Source organism: Pygocentrus nattereri, chromosome 4 (assembly GCF_015220715.1).
Source record: "Pygocentrus nattereri isolate fPygNat1 chromosome 4, fPygNat1.pri, whole genome shotgun sequence".
NCBI lineage: Eukaryota > Metazoa > Chordata > Actinopteri > Characiformes > Serrasalmidae > Pygocentrus > Pygocentrus nattereri.
Genome location: NC_051214.1, coordinates 11,579,763 through 11,594,354, shown reverse-complemented (window position 1 = coordinate 11,594,354; position 14,592 = coordinate 11,579,763). Strand labels below are relative to the sequence as shown.

The 14,592-nt window shown below is 38.6% G+C and overlaps 1 protein-coding gene and 1 pseudogene across 2 annotated transcripts; one reads left to right on the top strand and one right to left on the bottom strand.

The window, feature by feature from the left end:
- Positions 1–1,370: 1,370 nt before the first annotated feature.
- On the bottom strand, positions 1,371–2,344 carry LOC108427465 (annotated as a pseudogene).
- Positions 1,998–7,091, top strand: LOC108427466 (carbohydrate sulfotransferase 12-like). 2 transcript variants are annotated; one of them, XM_037537580.1, is made up of 3 exons: positions 1,998–2,089; positions 2,289–2,425; positions 4,916–7,091. In XM_037537580.1, exon 3 carries the CDS (start codon positions 5,064–5,066, stop codon positions 6,057–6,059), a length of 996 nt encoding a protein of 331 aa, XP_037393477.1. In that variant the 5' UTR covers positions 1,998–2,089; positions 2,289–2,425; positions 4,916–5,063; the 3' UTR covers positions 6,060–7,091. The 2 variants fall into 2 exon arrangements, with proteins under 2 accessions (XP_037393477.1, XP_037393479.1); XM_037537582.1 differs by lacking the exon at positions 2,289–2,425 and having other exon boundaries at positions 2,078–2,089.
- Positions 7,092–14,592: the final 7,501 nt, after the last annotated feature.

Genomic DNA, 14,592 nt, shown 5'->3' with positions numbered 1-14,592 from the left:
GAAATTGGCAACACCTGATTTTGCTCCAGGCAAAATCTATTGTTTGTTCTGTGCTCCCTCTCCTGCAGGAGTGTAAAAAGTACAGAGATATTATAAGATAATAAAAGTGCCACCTACTTAAACATTGTTGTCTAGCAGTTACACCCCTTCATGGCAATGGTACGATGTCAGTGACCCGATGTCAGTGGCCTCTTTTAGCAATACTTGCGTTGTTTGGGAATGGTTGAGGAACATGGTGAAGAGTTTGGCCTGGCCTCCAAATTTGCCAAATCTCAGTCCAGTTGAGGTATCTGTGGGATGCTGGAACAACAAGTCCGAACCACAGGGACTGCACCTGGAAATTTAAAGGACTTAAACGATCTACTGCTAGTGCTTTCGTGCCGAATAAAAAAGGGCATCTTCAGAGAGTCCATGCCTCAGTGGATTGAAGCTGTTTTGCTGGCACAAGGTGGCTGGTGGACATAATGTTTTGGCACATTGGTGTGAAGAAGAGTTTTGCTGGATGTTTTAATGAAAAAAATTCAGGAAAACCACTGAAAGAAAAAAAGAGACTTTCCTGACCCTTGAAATTTGTAATGAGTGTTTTGAAAGTATAAGTGAAAACGTAAGGAGTAAAAAAATTGTTTTCTCTTGGAAATCTAACAGTTGAAATATTCCGACTTAAGGAGATATTCTGTTTACCTTAAATATGCTTTTGGTTACGTAGATGGACCTGCCCTGACCAAGCACATACACTACCATTCAAAAGTGGGATCAACTTTCTCAATGATATAAAACCAATTTGTTTGTAGATGAAGGTGTAAAAGATTCTGATATTTGTCCTCACAGCTTTGGAGTATTTAGTAGGACACCAGGAATCTGTAAATAAAATAACGATTGAAGCTCTTGAAGATTCTTGAATAAAAAGCTCTGTGAAGTTACTGTCCACAATTCATCATATTTTAGAAGTGGAAATAGTAGTCAGTAGGTCTATACCTCCCTTCCTCAGCCTGATAAATACATACCTTACATGTCAGTGTAAGCTTGAGTATAAATAACAGACTAGTTTTAGAGGTTAACTCAACAAAATAGAAACAGTCAAAAAAGTCATGCGTTGGCACTCATTCACAGTAATTACCACACCACAAAATAAAACGGAATGCTAATTTAATCTTACACCAATACTATGCCATGAGCTTGGATAAGAAATTGCATTAGTACAGCTGTTGCTTTTAGACATTAATACAACATAATGTATTCACAAATTGCTTTGAGCAACTACACATAACCACAACATGTACCATGACATATAAACTCTAAATATCTTACAGGAGACCTCCACACACTTCAAATCACATGGGAATCACACTAACAATGAAGTGAGCAGTGTTTTATGGACGTAGAAGATATTCAGGAACTTGGTATCCAAATATTTGTAGTCTCTCTCAAACAGTTTGAACAGTTTCCATCTCCAGTCAACAGCGATGGTGGGAAACCAGGTCTTTACCCAGTTTTCATCTGTGATGCTACTTTTGATCTTTGGGAACTGGACGATATTATCGACACGGAGCATTCGCAGCAGGTGAGCTGCGTCTTCTTCCATGGTCTCCATCTTCCCTATAAAGTCATAATGGATCTGGCATGGATGGCACAGATGAGCCGTCTGTCTCCAGTGCTCATCCAGCAGTTCATAACTGTCTGCTGGTAGGCTCAGTATATACTGAATGAAGTTGGAGAAAGATGGTGCAATACCAGCAGCATGTGCTTCCTTTACAGATGCTGGTGGATTAGGGATTTTGCCAAATCTCTTCAGTATAGGGATGGCGTACCGCTTGTAAAATGGCTGATTTTCATTTTGAAACTTGTCTCTGTAGGCTGAGCAATATATTATTGCATGCCGGTCATCTACAAGCAGGTTTGCTAGTACCCAGTTAGAAATGTCATCAATTGTCTGCCATTTCCCATTGAAGCCTAAGGTGCCATTTTTGTCACACAGGTCATGAATGAGCTTCTTTCGGGCACACTGTCTGTGTTTGAGCTCCAGAGGAATCGGGCTTGAGTGGATCTTCCAATCACGTCTCCTGTTGTCCAGCTCTGGGTCTTCAAAGAGGTCATTCTCTTCATCTGTCTCCTTATCAGAGGTTGCAAATTCTTTCATGACTAGGTTGTAGTAGTGATGCAGGTTTGACCAGAAGTAGCTGCTACTGACAGTTTCCAAATTTGGTTTAGAATATCCGTGTTCTGGGTTGAATAAAGTGGTGTTAGGTGAAGGTCTGATAAACTCTTCTGCCTCACTTCTGTTTGTCCAGTATCTATTGGCAAAAACATCTGCTTTTGGAAGATGATGTGGTCCTCTTGGCGCCATCAGGCCGGGATCTCCACCTCTCCCTGGACCAGTTTGCAGCTGAGTGTGAAGCGGCTGCGATGAAAATCAGCACCTCTAAATGTGAGACCATGAAATGGACGAAATGAGCTTTCTCCACAGGGTCGCCGGGCTCTCCCTTAGAGATAGGGTGAGAAGCTCTGCGATTTGGGAGAGGCTTGGAGTAGAGCCACTGCTCCTCCACGTTGAGAGAAGCCAGTTGAGGTGGTTCGGGCATCTGGTAAGGATAGCCTCTGGACGCCTCCCTAGGGTGTCTGGCGGGGAGGAGACCCTGGGGAAGACCCAGGACACGTTGGAGGGATTATATCTCTCGACTGTCTTGGGAACGCCTTGGCATCCCACCGGAAGAGCTGGAGGAGGTGGTGGAGGAGATTTTTCTTCTCTGAAATGGACAACAAATTTTTTTCTTGAAAAAGGACTATGAATTATGAAAAAATGAAATGTTTTACATATTTATTTACCATACTCAGGCTTCTTAAACACACTCAGGGTTGCTGATGTCATTACATAACTTGTAAGGTTTACTGCTTTTTGTTTACATTTTGTAGTACCACAAGTAACTACGAGCTGCACTATATTGCCAAAAGTATTGGATACTTAGGCATCACACTTACATGAGCTTGTAGGACATCCCAACCATGGGCATTAAAATATAGTTTCCTTCCAACCCCACCCCAGTTATAACCACCTCCACTCTCTAAGATTTTCTATTCAGTCAAAAGAGCATTTGTGAGGTCAGGGCCTGATTTTGGATGAGAAGGCCTGGCGTGCAGTAAACATTCCAGTTCAAATGGTCAGTGTGAGTTCCTCCACACTAAACTCAGCAAACCATGTCTTTATAGGGCTCACTTTGTGCAGTGAGGCACAGTCATGCTGGAACAGGAAAGAGCCTTTCTCAAACAGTGGCCACAAAATTGGAAACATATTTGTGTAAAATGTCTTTCCATGGTGTAGTGTTAACGTTATCCCTCACTGGAACTAAGAGGCCAAACCCTGAAAAACAGACCCAGATCATTATCCCTCCATCACCAAACTTTACTGTTGGCACTACGCATTTCAGTGGAGTTCTCCTGGGATCTACGTACCAAATTCAGATTCATCCAACAGACCACCAGAGAGTGAAGCACAGTTAATCACTCAAATAGAGACATTTACAGTGCTACAGTAATTATTCACTTTCACTGCTTTTTAGCATGGAATCTGAAGTGTGTTGATTTCAAATGGGTGTGTATATTTCTGAATATTATATTTGTATTAATGTGAGTATTTAATAAATTATAAACACAACTTTACTTTAAACTGCATTAGTGCATATAATCATGCATATTATGTTAACGTCCTGGTTGTAGGAGCAGGAACAGACAGATAAACTTCATCACAGTTCACAAATGTATTTGTAGTCCCTTGTAAAAGCTGGAGTCGTTGACTTTAAATAACTAATCATGAGTTTTGTGGTGGCATGCTTTACACTACTCCAGCCAATGATTGGTGTTGCACATAGTGGTCTAAAAATTCTGTGCATCTGCTTGGCCATGGAAACGAATTCTGTGAAGTTCCTGATGCACAAGCCAGGAGCAAAGAATAGGCCATTTAGATGCACTTCAGCACTCGGACACGCTGTGTCTGTGTGGATTGCTGCTTTGTGGCCAAGTTATTGTTATTCCTAGATGTTTACCTTAATACTACATAATACATAGCAGTAACAGTTGACTGGGGCAGAAATTTCACTAACAATGATGGCATCCTATGTTTATATTTAAAGCCACTGAGCTCTTCAGTACAAACCATTGTACTGCCAGTGTTTGTCTATGGAAATTTCATGGCGGTTTGTTTAATTTCATACACCTGTTAGCAAAGGGTGTGGCTGACACACCTGAACTCAATAATTATGTCCATATTTGTTTAGTCACGTAATGTATTTCAGACTAGATTTGTCACAGAACTGGATTGAATTAAATCATTTTTTTGCATCTGATAGCCAGTCCAGCATTTTCTGCTGATATTGGCTTCATATCAATATCCACGCAGTGCCATCTCTAGCAGTAAACAGTTTCAGATGCTGTTGTCATATCTCAAGGAAAAGGTGGTCAATGTGTAAAAAGTTGGAGTGGTAATCCAGTAGATCACTCACATCCTCTTGTCGGACAAAATGTTCTACACAGCCCTCATTGTGTAAACCGAAATAAAAAAAAGAATAAAAAGGTGAGTGAATCAAATAGGTCAGCACATCATTACTGCAATGCAGAGGAAAAGAATAATCACATTCATTTAGTAGGTCCAAGATAGCCACACTCTCCTAAAACATGACCACGCAAGACCGAAGTATAAACATAGGAATGGAAGTAATGAACAGTAGGTAATGAATGTAGGTAATGAAAGAGTTAACAATGTCACCCTTCAGCTCATCTGAAGAGCTGAACTCCACCCTTGTCTGCTTCACAGAATTATCTGGTACTCTCACACTTCTCGTACTCTCTCTGAAATGAAGAAGCTGAGATATTTTTATGTTCTTTCAACCACAGCAGGTGTTCTTCTGATGTTTTTTACCAACAGATACTGGACAAACAGAAGTGAGGCAGAAGAGTTTATCAGACCTTCACCTAACACCACTTTGTTCAACCCAGAACATGGATATTCTGAACCGAAAACTCTCAGTAGCAGCTACTTCTGGTCAAACCTGCATCACTACTACAACCTAGTCATGAAAGAATTTGCAACCTCTGATGAGGAGACAGATGAAGAGAATGACCTCTTTGAAGACCCAGAGCTGGAGAACAGGAGACGTGAGTGGAGAATCCACTCAAGCCCGATTCCACTGGAGCTCAAACACAGACAGTACGCCCGAAAGAAGCTCATTCATGACCTGTGTGACAGTAACGGCACCTTAGGCTTCAATGGGAAATGGCAGACAATTGATGACATTCCTAGCTGGGAACTTGCAAACCTGCTTGTAGATGACCGGCATGGAATAATCTATTGCTACGTCCCAAAAGTTGCATGCACTGAGTGGAAGCGGATCATGATTGTTCTGAGCGAGAGCCTTAAGGTGAACGGTGTGCCTTACAGAGACCCGTCAGATATTCCCGTGGAACTAATACATGGAAACAGCAATCAGTACCTTAACAGGTACAACAGGACGGTGATGAAACAGAAACTTCAACAATACAAGAAGTTCATGTTTATCAGAGAGCCTTTTATCAGACTGATCTCAGCCTACAGAGACAAGTTTCAAAAGGAAAATCAGCCATTTTACAAGCAGTACGGCATCCCTATACTGAAGAGATTCGGCAAAATCCCTAATCCACCAGCATCTGTAAAGGAAGCACTCGCTGCTGGTATTGCACCATCTTTCTCCAACTTCATTCAGTATTTACTGAGCCTACCAGCAGACAGTTATGAACTGCTGGATGAGCACTGGAGACAGACGGCTCATCTGTGCCATCCATGCCAGATCCATTATGACTTTATAGGGAAGATGGAGACCATGGAAGAAGACGCAGCTCACCTGCTGCGAATGCTCCGTGTCGATAATATCGTCCAGTTCCCAAAGATCAAAAGTAGCACAACAGATGAAAACTGGATAAAGACCTGGTTTCCCACCATCACTGCTGACTCGAGAAGGAAACTGTTCAAACTGTTTGAGACAGACTACAAATTATTTGGATACCAAGTTCCTGAATATCTTCTACGTCCATAAAACACTGCTCACTTCATTGTTGGTGTGATTCCCATGTGATTTGTATAGAACCATTTTTAAAAGAGCCCTTAAAAGAACCATATAGAACTGGGTTTTCATAATATATTCTTAAACATGATTCTTCAAGTGTTTTTTAATAAAGAAAATGGTTCTATACAGAATCTCGAACACTCAAAGAACCCTGTGCATGATTTGCAACCTGCTTTCAGTTTTTCAAAGAAATCTACAAGGATATATTTCCACACCTCCAAAGCATTTTCTTCTTCTCACAATTCAAGTAATCCCAAACATATTTAGTGATGATGACGTTTTGGACGTTTTGGCCGTGGTCAGTCCATTATACTGAGAACACCAACAGCTCCTTTGTTTGATTTGCAGTTTTCTTCTTTTTTTGTCTGTTTGCTTTTCTTTGTAAGGGCCTCTTGACAGCTACACATTCTTTCAGACTCATTGTTCTGATTTGTCTTCTTACAGTAGAAAGATAAACAGAACCACCTGTGGATGTTTTCAGATCTGAAGCAAGAGTGGTGCTTGATTTTCTCCTCTCTCTCTCAAAGATGAAAGCTTGAAGTGCTCTTTATCTGATGGGGACATTTTTAGTGATCTGTCAAGTCTAGCATCATTGTTAAGATTGCATGTTCTCTCCAGTTTGGAAACTCTTGATTTTTTGTTTTGTTTTGTTTTATGGACTAATTTTCCTTTTACTTTCCTCTTTCTTATGGAATTGCATTGTCCTATATCTAATCTTCTCAATTTCTTCTGAAAAATTACTAGCTGATTCTTAGTGGCTATTTGAGTGGGTGATAAAAGGTGGTCTCTAATTTTTGCAAAGTACTGTATGTGGGGCATATACTGTATGTTGAAGCATATATCAATGTCTGATGGATACAAAACATAAAAAACTTTATTGCATGCCATTAAGAGTCTGTGTTGCTGTATGGTGGAAATTGTATTATTTTTTTCATAAAAAAAGGTATTAAGGATTTTAAAATTGCTTGTAAAAGTTTTCACAAAATTTTCACAAAAGTTGTGACGCTATGCAAAATGTAAATAAAAACAGAATGCAATGATGTGGAAATAATTTAAAACCCTATATTTGAATTGAAAATGGTACAGCGACAACATATCAAATATTGAAACTGTAATGTTTTATTGTATTTTGAAAATAATGTGCTCTTTTAAAATTTGATGCTAGCAACACTTTTGAAAAAAGTCGGGACGGGCAACGAAAGACTGGTGAAGTAATATAATGCTAAAACAGTCACCTGGAGAATCATTTCACAACTAATTCACTGGCAACAGCTCAGTAACATGTTTGGGTATAAAAAGATGATCCCAGAGAGGCTGAGTCTTTCAGAAGTAAAGATGGGGTGGGGTTCACTACTCTGTGAAAGACTTTGTAGGCAAATAATGCAACAATTGAAAGATAATGTTTCTCAATGTAAAATAGCAAAGGACTTAGGGATTTCATCATTTATGGTACATAATTTCATTAAATGATTCCAGAGAAATCTCTGTATGCAAGGGACAAGGCCAAAAAACAAAATTTGCTGGCTGTGATCTTCAGTGCCTTAGGTGACACTGCATTAAAAATACACACGAATCTATAGTTTAAATCACTGCATGAGCTCTGGATCACTCCCGAAAAATGTCTGTCAACACAGTTTGTCGCTACATCCACAAATGCAAGTTAAAACTGTACCATGCAAAGAAAAAATACACACACATATATATATATGGAAACGTTCTGTGGTCTAAAAAAATAAAATGTTTTAATTCTTCTTGGAAATCATGCACGCTGCATCCTTTGGGCTAAAGAGGAGAGGTACCATCTGGCCTATTACCAGCGCGTAGTTCAAAAGCCAGCATCCGTGATGGTATGGTGCTGCACTAGTGCACATAGCATGGGTGGCTTGTATATCTGTGAAGGCACCATTAAAGCTGAATCATATATACCAGTTTTAGAACGACAAATGCTGCCATCTAGATGACGTCTTTTTCAGGGAAACTCTTATTTCAGCAAGAAAATGCCAAACTGTATTCAGCATGTATAACAACAGCATTACTCTGTAATGAAAGAGTTCAGGTGTTAAACTAGCCAGACTGCTCACCCATGGAAAACATTTGGTGTATTATAAAATGAAAAGTGCAACAAAGGAGACCTTGAACTGTTGATCAGCTGAAATCAGGTATCAAGCTGGAACGGTAAAACGTTTTACTTTCAAAACTACAGCAACTGGTCTCTTTAGTTGCCAAATGCCTCCAGAGTGTTGTTAAAAAAGCGGTGATGCGACAAACTGGTAAACATGCCATTTTTATCAACTTTTTAAAAATATGTTGCTGGCCTCAAATTTTAACTGGGCATATATTTTTTCACAAAACAATTACATTTCTCCATTTCAACATTTGATGTGTTGTCTTTGTACTAGATTCAATTAAATACAGGGTTTAATCTGTTTTTATTTATGTTTTGCTCAGTATCCTAATCTTTTACAAAATGGGTTATAAGTTAATGGAAAAATATTTTATTTTAATCTATTTAGGTCCATTTCTATTGAGCCATTCTCCATGAAACATAACATAAATGGCAATGGGTCATTTGAAATTACATGAAAAAAAAAATGCTAAAAATGAGACAAAATGTAGAAATTACACTAGATTTACAGAGAGTATGAAAGCAAATGTATAAACAAGTTCTCATTTGAGTGTAGTATAAGTATCTGAAAAGACTTTGCTTAATATCTAAATACTAAATACAGCTACAGTTCATAAATGGCCCCCTCCCCACTCCCTGCAGATGTCTGAACCCACCATCTCCTTCAATTGTTTTTTTTACGAATTGACTACTGGTTAAGATGATGGTACACACTGTCCTACAGTGCTAAAATGACATACTGCTCCCTGCAGGTGAGTCTTGGAGGGATGTTAGAGTTTTCCAGGCCCTGAAAAACTAAAAGTATTTTGCTACATATGAATCAGCTGGCTACATCCAGGCTGCTGTATAAATAAGGTTGGGATGTAACGATATATAAATATTGGGAATGCGTATTCGGAATACCAAAGTCCAAAGTACAATGGGTAAAAGAAGTATTAAGAATACAGTTCATTTTTAAATATGAGAGTACTTACCCACTAAAAAAATGTATATGTGTGTGTGTATATATGTATATATATATAAAACAAAACTTGTTTAATCAATGCTTGTTTATTACCTATGTTGAAAATAAGCACACAGCATGTGAAGACATACTCCGAAATGTCTTTGAGCGATGATGGAACTGAATTGTCTCCTCTGTAGCAGGTATGTTCACGAGTAATGAGTTAAGCACTGGTGTTGTGCTGGACTCCCATGCGTTTTATAACAATTTAAAGACATCATTAACTACAAATGACATAACTACCCAGTTGCTAGTCAAATTTGGGAGATATTATTAATAGGATGTAGTGAATTCTTTGCTTATTTCATGAGATGACAGTGGCATTATAGAAGCAGCAGTGAAGCAAAGTAGGAGATAATGTTCCAAGTTTTGTGATTTTTTAATGAAACGTAATAACAAAAGAATCACATGAATAAACTGCAAACCACTAACAGTGAGAAATAGCATTATTACTTGGGGCTTCTCTGCTGCTTGTGGTCAGCGCAATACTGGCACCTGTCCTGCTGTCTCTCTGTCTCAGTCTCTCTGTCTCTCTGTCTCTCTCTCTCATGTAATGGCAACAGGTGTTATAAAGTCACAGTACATGTTGATCCTCTAGGTGGAGACACATTCCTACCAATGAACCACAGCAGTTCCGTATCCTCGGGTGTACTTTGAGTGTTACACTTTAAGGGAACACATTTTGTGTTATTTGTGACACAACCAGTGTAAAATTGTGAATTTCTATCATTCATTATGAATTTAAATTCATTTTTATGTCATCTAGAATGACTGTTCACCGGTGTCTGTTGTGCCTTTAAAAAGTGTTAAAGAGAAAACACCTTTTTCTTTTAGGGGAATGGAAGCCTTAAATGTGCATGGAATCCATTTGTAACTGAACTACCCTGTTGTTGCTTTAATTCAGCATCGAGGTACAACACCTTTCTTTTGAAAGTCGTGTGCAAATCACGCAGAACATTCTGAAACGCTACTTTGGTTTGCTGTTATGAGACATGTATCAGTTCTTATACAGCTGTAACTGAAATGGTAGCGTTAGCTATTCCAGATAGCAAGAATATTCCACTGACTGTAATGCCACTGCTGATCCATCCCTGGACGACACAGATTATTGCCCTGCCAAGGTTTAACTAGATTTTAAATGCACACAGCCTTTTATTTTGGAAAATAAAAGAGAAAAGAGAATTATAACAAACAATTGAGAGGGAACAAAAGATAATAACAACTAATAATAATAACTAGGATTAATATGAAGTGATTTTGTTGAAAATGTTGTTGCTGACACTGTACTAGTTTAATTACAGCTGTATCACCAGCAGTATTTATGATATTACTGTTAAAATGATTTACCAAACTTACAAAGGAAAGAAAGAAATGAAGGAAAAGGAAGTAAATGTTCTGCTTGTCCACTGATGGGCTGCCCAGAAACTCTTAAACTAGCTGTCAAAGAATACATAGCAGAAGTAAAGAGAAGTGTCAGGATCAGTGGTATAGTTCAATCTGAGTGTGTCTAAAAACCCCATAATTTCATCAGAGGAAACGCAGGTAGCTTGTCACTGTGGATGTCAAAGTGCATGCATTTATAACTGGAAAGAGACTGCACAAATCTGATGTTGTACAGTATTTTGTACAGAGTACAGAGAATGCAATCTGCACTATTGCAAGTTATTGAGTACCACTGTAGACTTTCAGTTAGATATCACTCTTGGGATGATTAATGGCCATTGTGTGTGACAAAGTCAGCCAACACAGATAGGGAACAGATACAATGGGCCATTCTGATTTGTGTTCTTTAATCAAAGGAGATGGTGCACTGTATATGGATGGATTGTTGCCTGGCGACAGTAGTCATAGAGACAAAGAATCTTTGATTCCCTCCTTTTCCGACCATGTTATAGAGCAGCAGCAAAAATACAGAGGACGATAAGCTGGTGACTGGGGAGAGTTAGAGTTGGACTGGAGTGTAAACTTTTTTTGAGTGGAGTTTGGAAAGTAGAAAAAAAGGCTTTGAGTTGCCTAAAACATGCACAAATGCCTAACAATGCTTCCTCTCACATACTACTGTAGATAATATTTTAAGTATACAGTATAGACTGGCCCTCTAGATGGAGACACATCCTTACCAGTAAGCCACAGCAAATTTGCGTCCTCGGATGTGCCTTGAATCTCAGCACAGACGTTTAGAAGAATGGTGTCACCCCCTTTAGGACCTAATAAAACTCTTTTTTGTACAATATCACTGCAGACTTGAATGTATGTCGTGACAACCTGCACAAGGGTGAGTCCTTCAGAACAGCACGACTTTTCTGTAAAATATCATAAAATATTTTTAAAATTTTTGCAGCTGCCATTTAGGCTAATGCAGTTGTTAAATATGCTCTCCACTGTAAATCTGTAGAGTTTTACCAACACTGTTGGTGATCTTACGGCCACTTATGTCATTTGGAACAAAGAATTTGCCAAAGACCCTGAATTTGCCAAACTTTATGGAAGTGACCAGGCTGAACGGTGAACTGAATATAATACTTTACCAAGTAGGCCCAAAGTTTCATTACACACTTCTATAACCTACTAAAAGGTCCATTAGTATGCATTGCATAGTTAATGAACAATAAGCCTTAGTATGTAATAAGCCTGGAATGTTAAGGGCTTGAGTAAATATACTGTTGATGTACAACCCAATTTCCAAAAAAGTTGGGACAAGTTGGGTGTAGAATATAAATGAAATAGGATGCAGTGATATGTAAACCATGTAAATCATATTTTTAAAGCAAAATACTACAAAGATAACAAATCAAATGTTGAAAGCTGAAAAAAAAATAGTTTTTTGAAAAACATGAGCCCATTTTGAATTTAATGCTAATAACACAGTGTTTCATCACCTCTACTTTTAACAACACTCTGTAAGCATTTGGGAACTTCTCCTGATTGTGGACTCAAACTTCAGCACTAGCCACTGTTATACAGGCCTTTAGTTGCTTAAAGGTTACCCTGAGTTCCTTTGTGACCTCACAGACTATTACACGCCGTGGTCTTGGTGTGATCTCTGTTGGCTGACCACTCCTGAGGAGCATTTTTTCCATGTGTAAACGGTCTGACTGACTGTGATTGATGGATTTCAAACTCTTTAGAGATGGTTTTGTAACCTTTTCCAGCCTGATGAGCATCAACAACTCTTCTTCTGAGATCCTCAGAAAGCTCCTTTGTGTCATGATACACTTCCACAAATGTGTTGTGAATATCAGACTATCAGATCCCTATTCTTCAAATAAAACTGGGTGGTCACTCACATCTGACTGCCATCCCATTGAAAACACCTGACTCTAATCTCACCTTCAAATTATCTGCCAATCCTAAAGGTTTACATACTTTTGCCACTCAAAGAAACACAATATTGGATCATTTTCCGTAAGAAATAAATGACCACGTCTAATATTTGTGTCTTCTTTGTTTCTTTTGGTTCTTTTTATCTACTACTAGTGAAAATCTGATGACGTATGTAGAAATATAGAAAAATTCTAAAGGTTCCCAAATGTTCAAGCACGACTGTAAGCCTATATATCTGGTGAATCTTACTGCAGTTGTTTCCTATTTAAGTAAAGTATTTCAAATTTGACTGCATTTAAATAGTTCACAAACAAAGTGTTTAACACAAACAAAGTGTTAAATTTGAACTTTATTTCTGACAGCCATAGTTCTTATTGCCCGTGCAGCTTGTCCAGCTTCCTCCTTAGAAGTTGAGGAACCATCAGTGAAATTAGCGTTTATGAGTTTCTCTGACAGTTGATCAGTTTTCAGAATACTCACAACTTTCTTACACTCAAGTTTATCAGTCTGTCCGTTACTCATTTCCCTGCACCAACATAGCATTGTAAGGCTTTATAGGCAAACAAATGACTTCCTTTTGCATCTGTTCCCTTTGCTGGCTTTGTAGACTTTGATCTCAGTATTCATTCAGATCGTTCCATGTTCTTCAGTAATTTTTTACTAGGTCAGATGAATTGCTGCTTTAATCTAGGGAAGATAGTCAAGTGAGCGTCACAGAACTCCAGCACTCAGTGAAAGAAGGACAATAGGGGTGGAGCTTTTTCAGTTATTAAATAGTAACGTGCAGATGGCAGGCAGCTCTAGAGCTACTGCAAACAGAGCTTTTACTCTCAAGTCTCAGAACACCTGATTTTGCTCCAGGCAAAATCTATTGTTTGTTCTGTGCTCCCTCTCCTGCAGGAGTGTAAAAAGTACAGATATATTATAAGATAATAAAAGTGCAGACTCTGGCAAAATCCTAGTCAATTAAAAGTGGAAGTTTGTAAGTAAAAATATAGTTAAGGTGAAAGTCAAAATGTATCTGTAAACTCTGGTAAAAGTAAAAAAAATGTTTCAACAAACGAATCAAAGTTTTTTTGCTGCATTTTGGTGGACTGTTTTCTTTCTTTGGACATCACATGTAGATGGTGGTATGTTTGCAGGGTGCACTGTGCGAAGAAGACAAGCTGGTGTGGGAAATGTTATAACATGGTGATGTTTTGGTGGAAATGTGTTTCATGTGGAATGCCCAGTTTGAGATGTGCTACCTACTTAAACATTGTTGTCTAGCAGTTACACCCCTTCATGGCAATGGTACGATGTCAGTGGCCTCTTTTAGCAATACTTGCGTTGTTTGGGAATGGTTGAGGAACATGGTGAAGAGTTTGGCCTGGCCTCCAAATTTGCCAAATCTCAGTCCAGTTGAGGTATCTGTGGGATGCTGGAACAACAAGTCCGAACCACAGGGACTGCACCTGGAAATTTAAAGGACTTAAACGATCTACTGCTAGTGCTTTCGTGCCGAATAAAAAAGGGCATCTTCAGAGAGTCCATGCCTCAGTGGATTGAAGCTGTTTTGCTGGCACAAGTTGGCTGGTGGACATAATGTTTTGGCACATTGGTGTGAAGAATGAAAAAAGTTCAGGAAAACCACTGAAAGAAAAAAAGAGACTTTCCTGACCTTTGAAATTTGTAATGAGTGTTTTGAAAGTATAAGTGAAAACGTAAGGAGTAAAAAATTGTTTTCTCTTGGAAATCTAACAGTAGAAATATTCCATTTCAAGAAAACTTGAGTAAAGTACAAAATTTCCAAAGTAACACTTTGGAACACAAAGTCCAGTCACTCAAGTATTTTCCACACCTGATCTCTTGTTATGGTCATAACCATAAGTTCAGTATCACATTCCGCATAGAAAAATAACAAGAAAGTGTTCTGAGTAAAACCTCAAGTATAACGACTCTATAAAGAAATAATAATATACAATAATGAAGCTTTTTAACAAAGCATGAACTAATTTAAGTGTCAGCAGGTCACAGTCTGTTTAGGGTGACAAACAGGATACAAATGATTT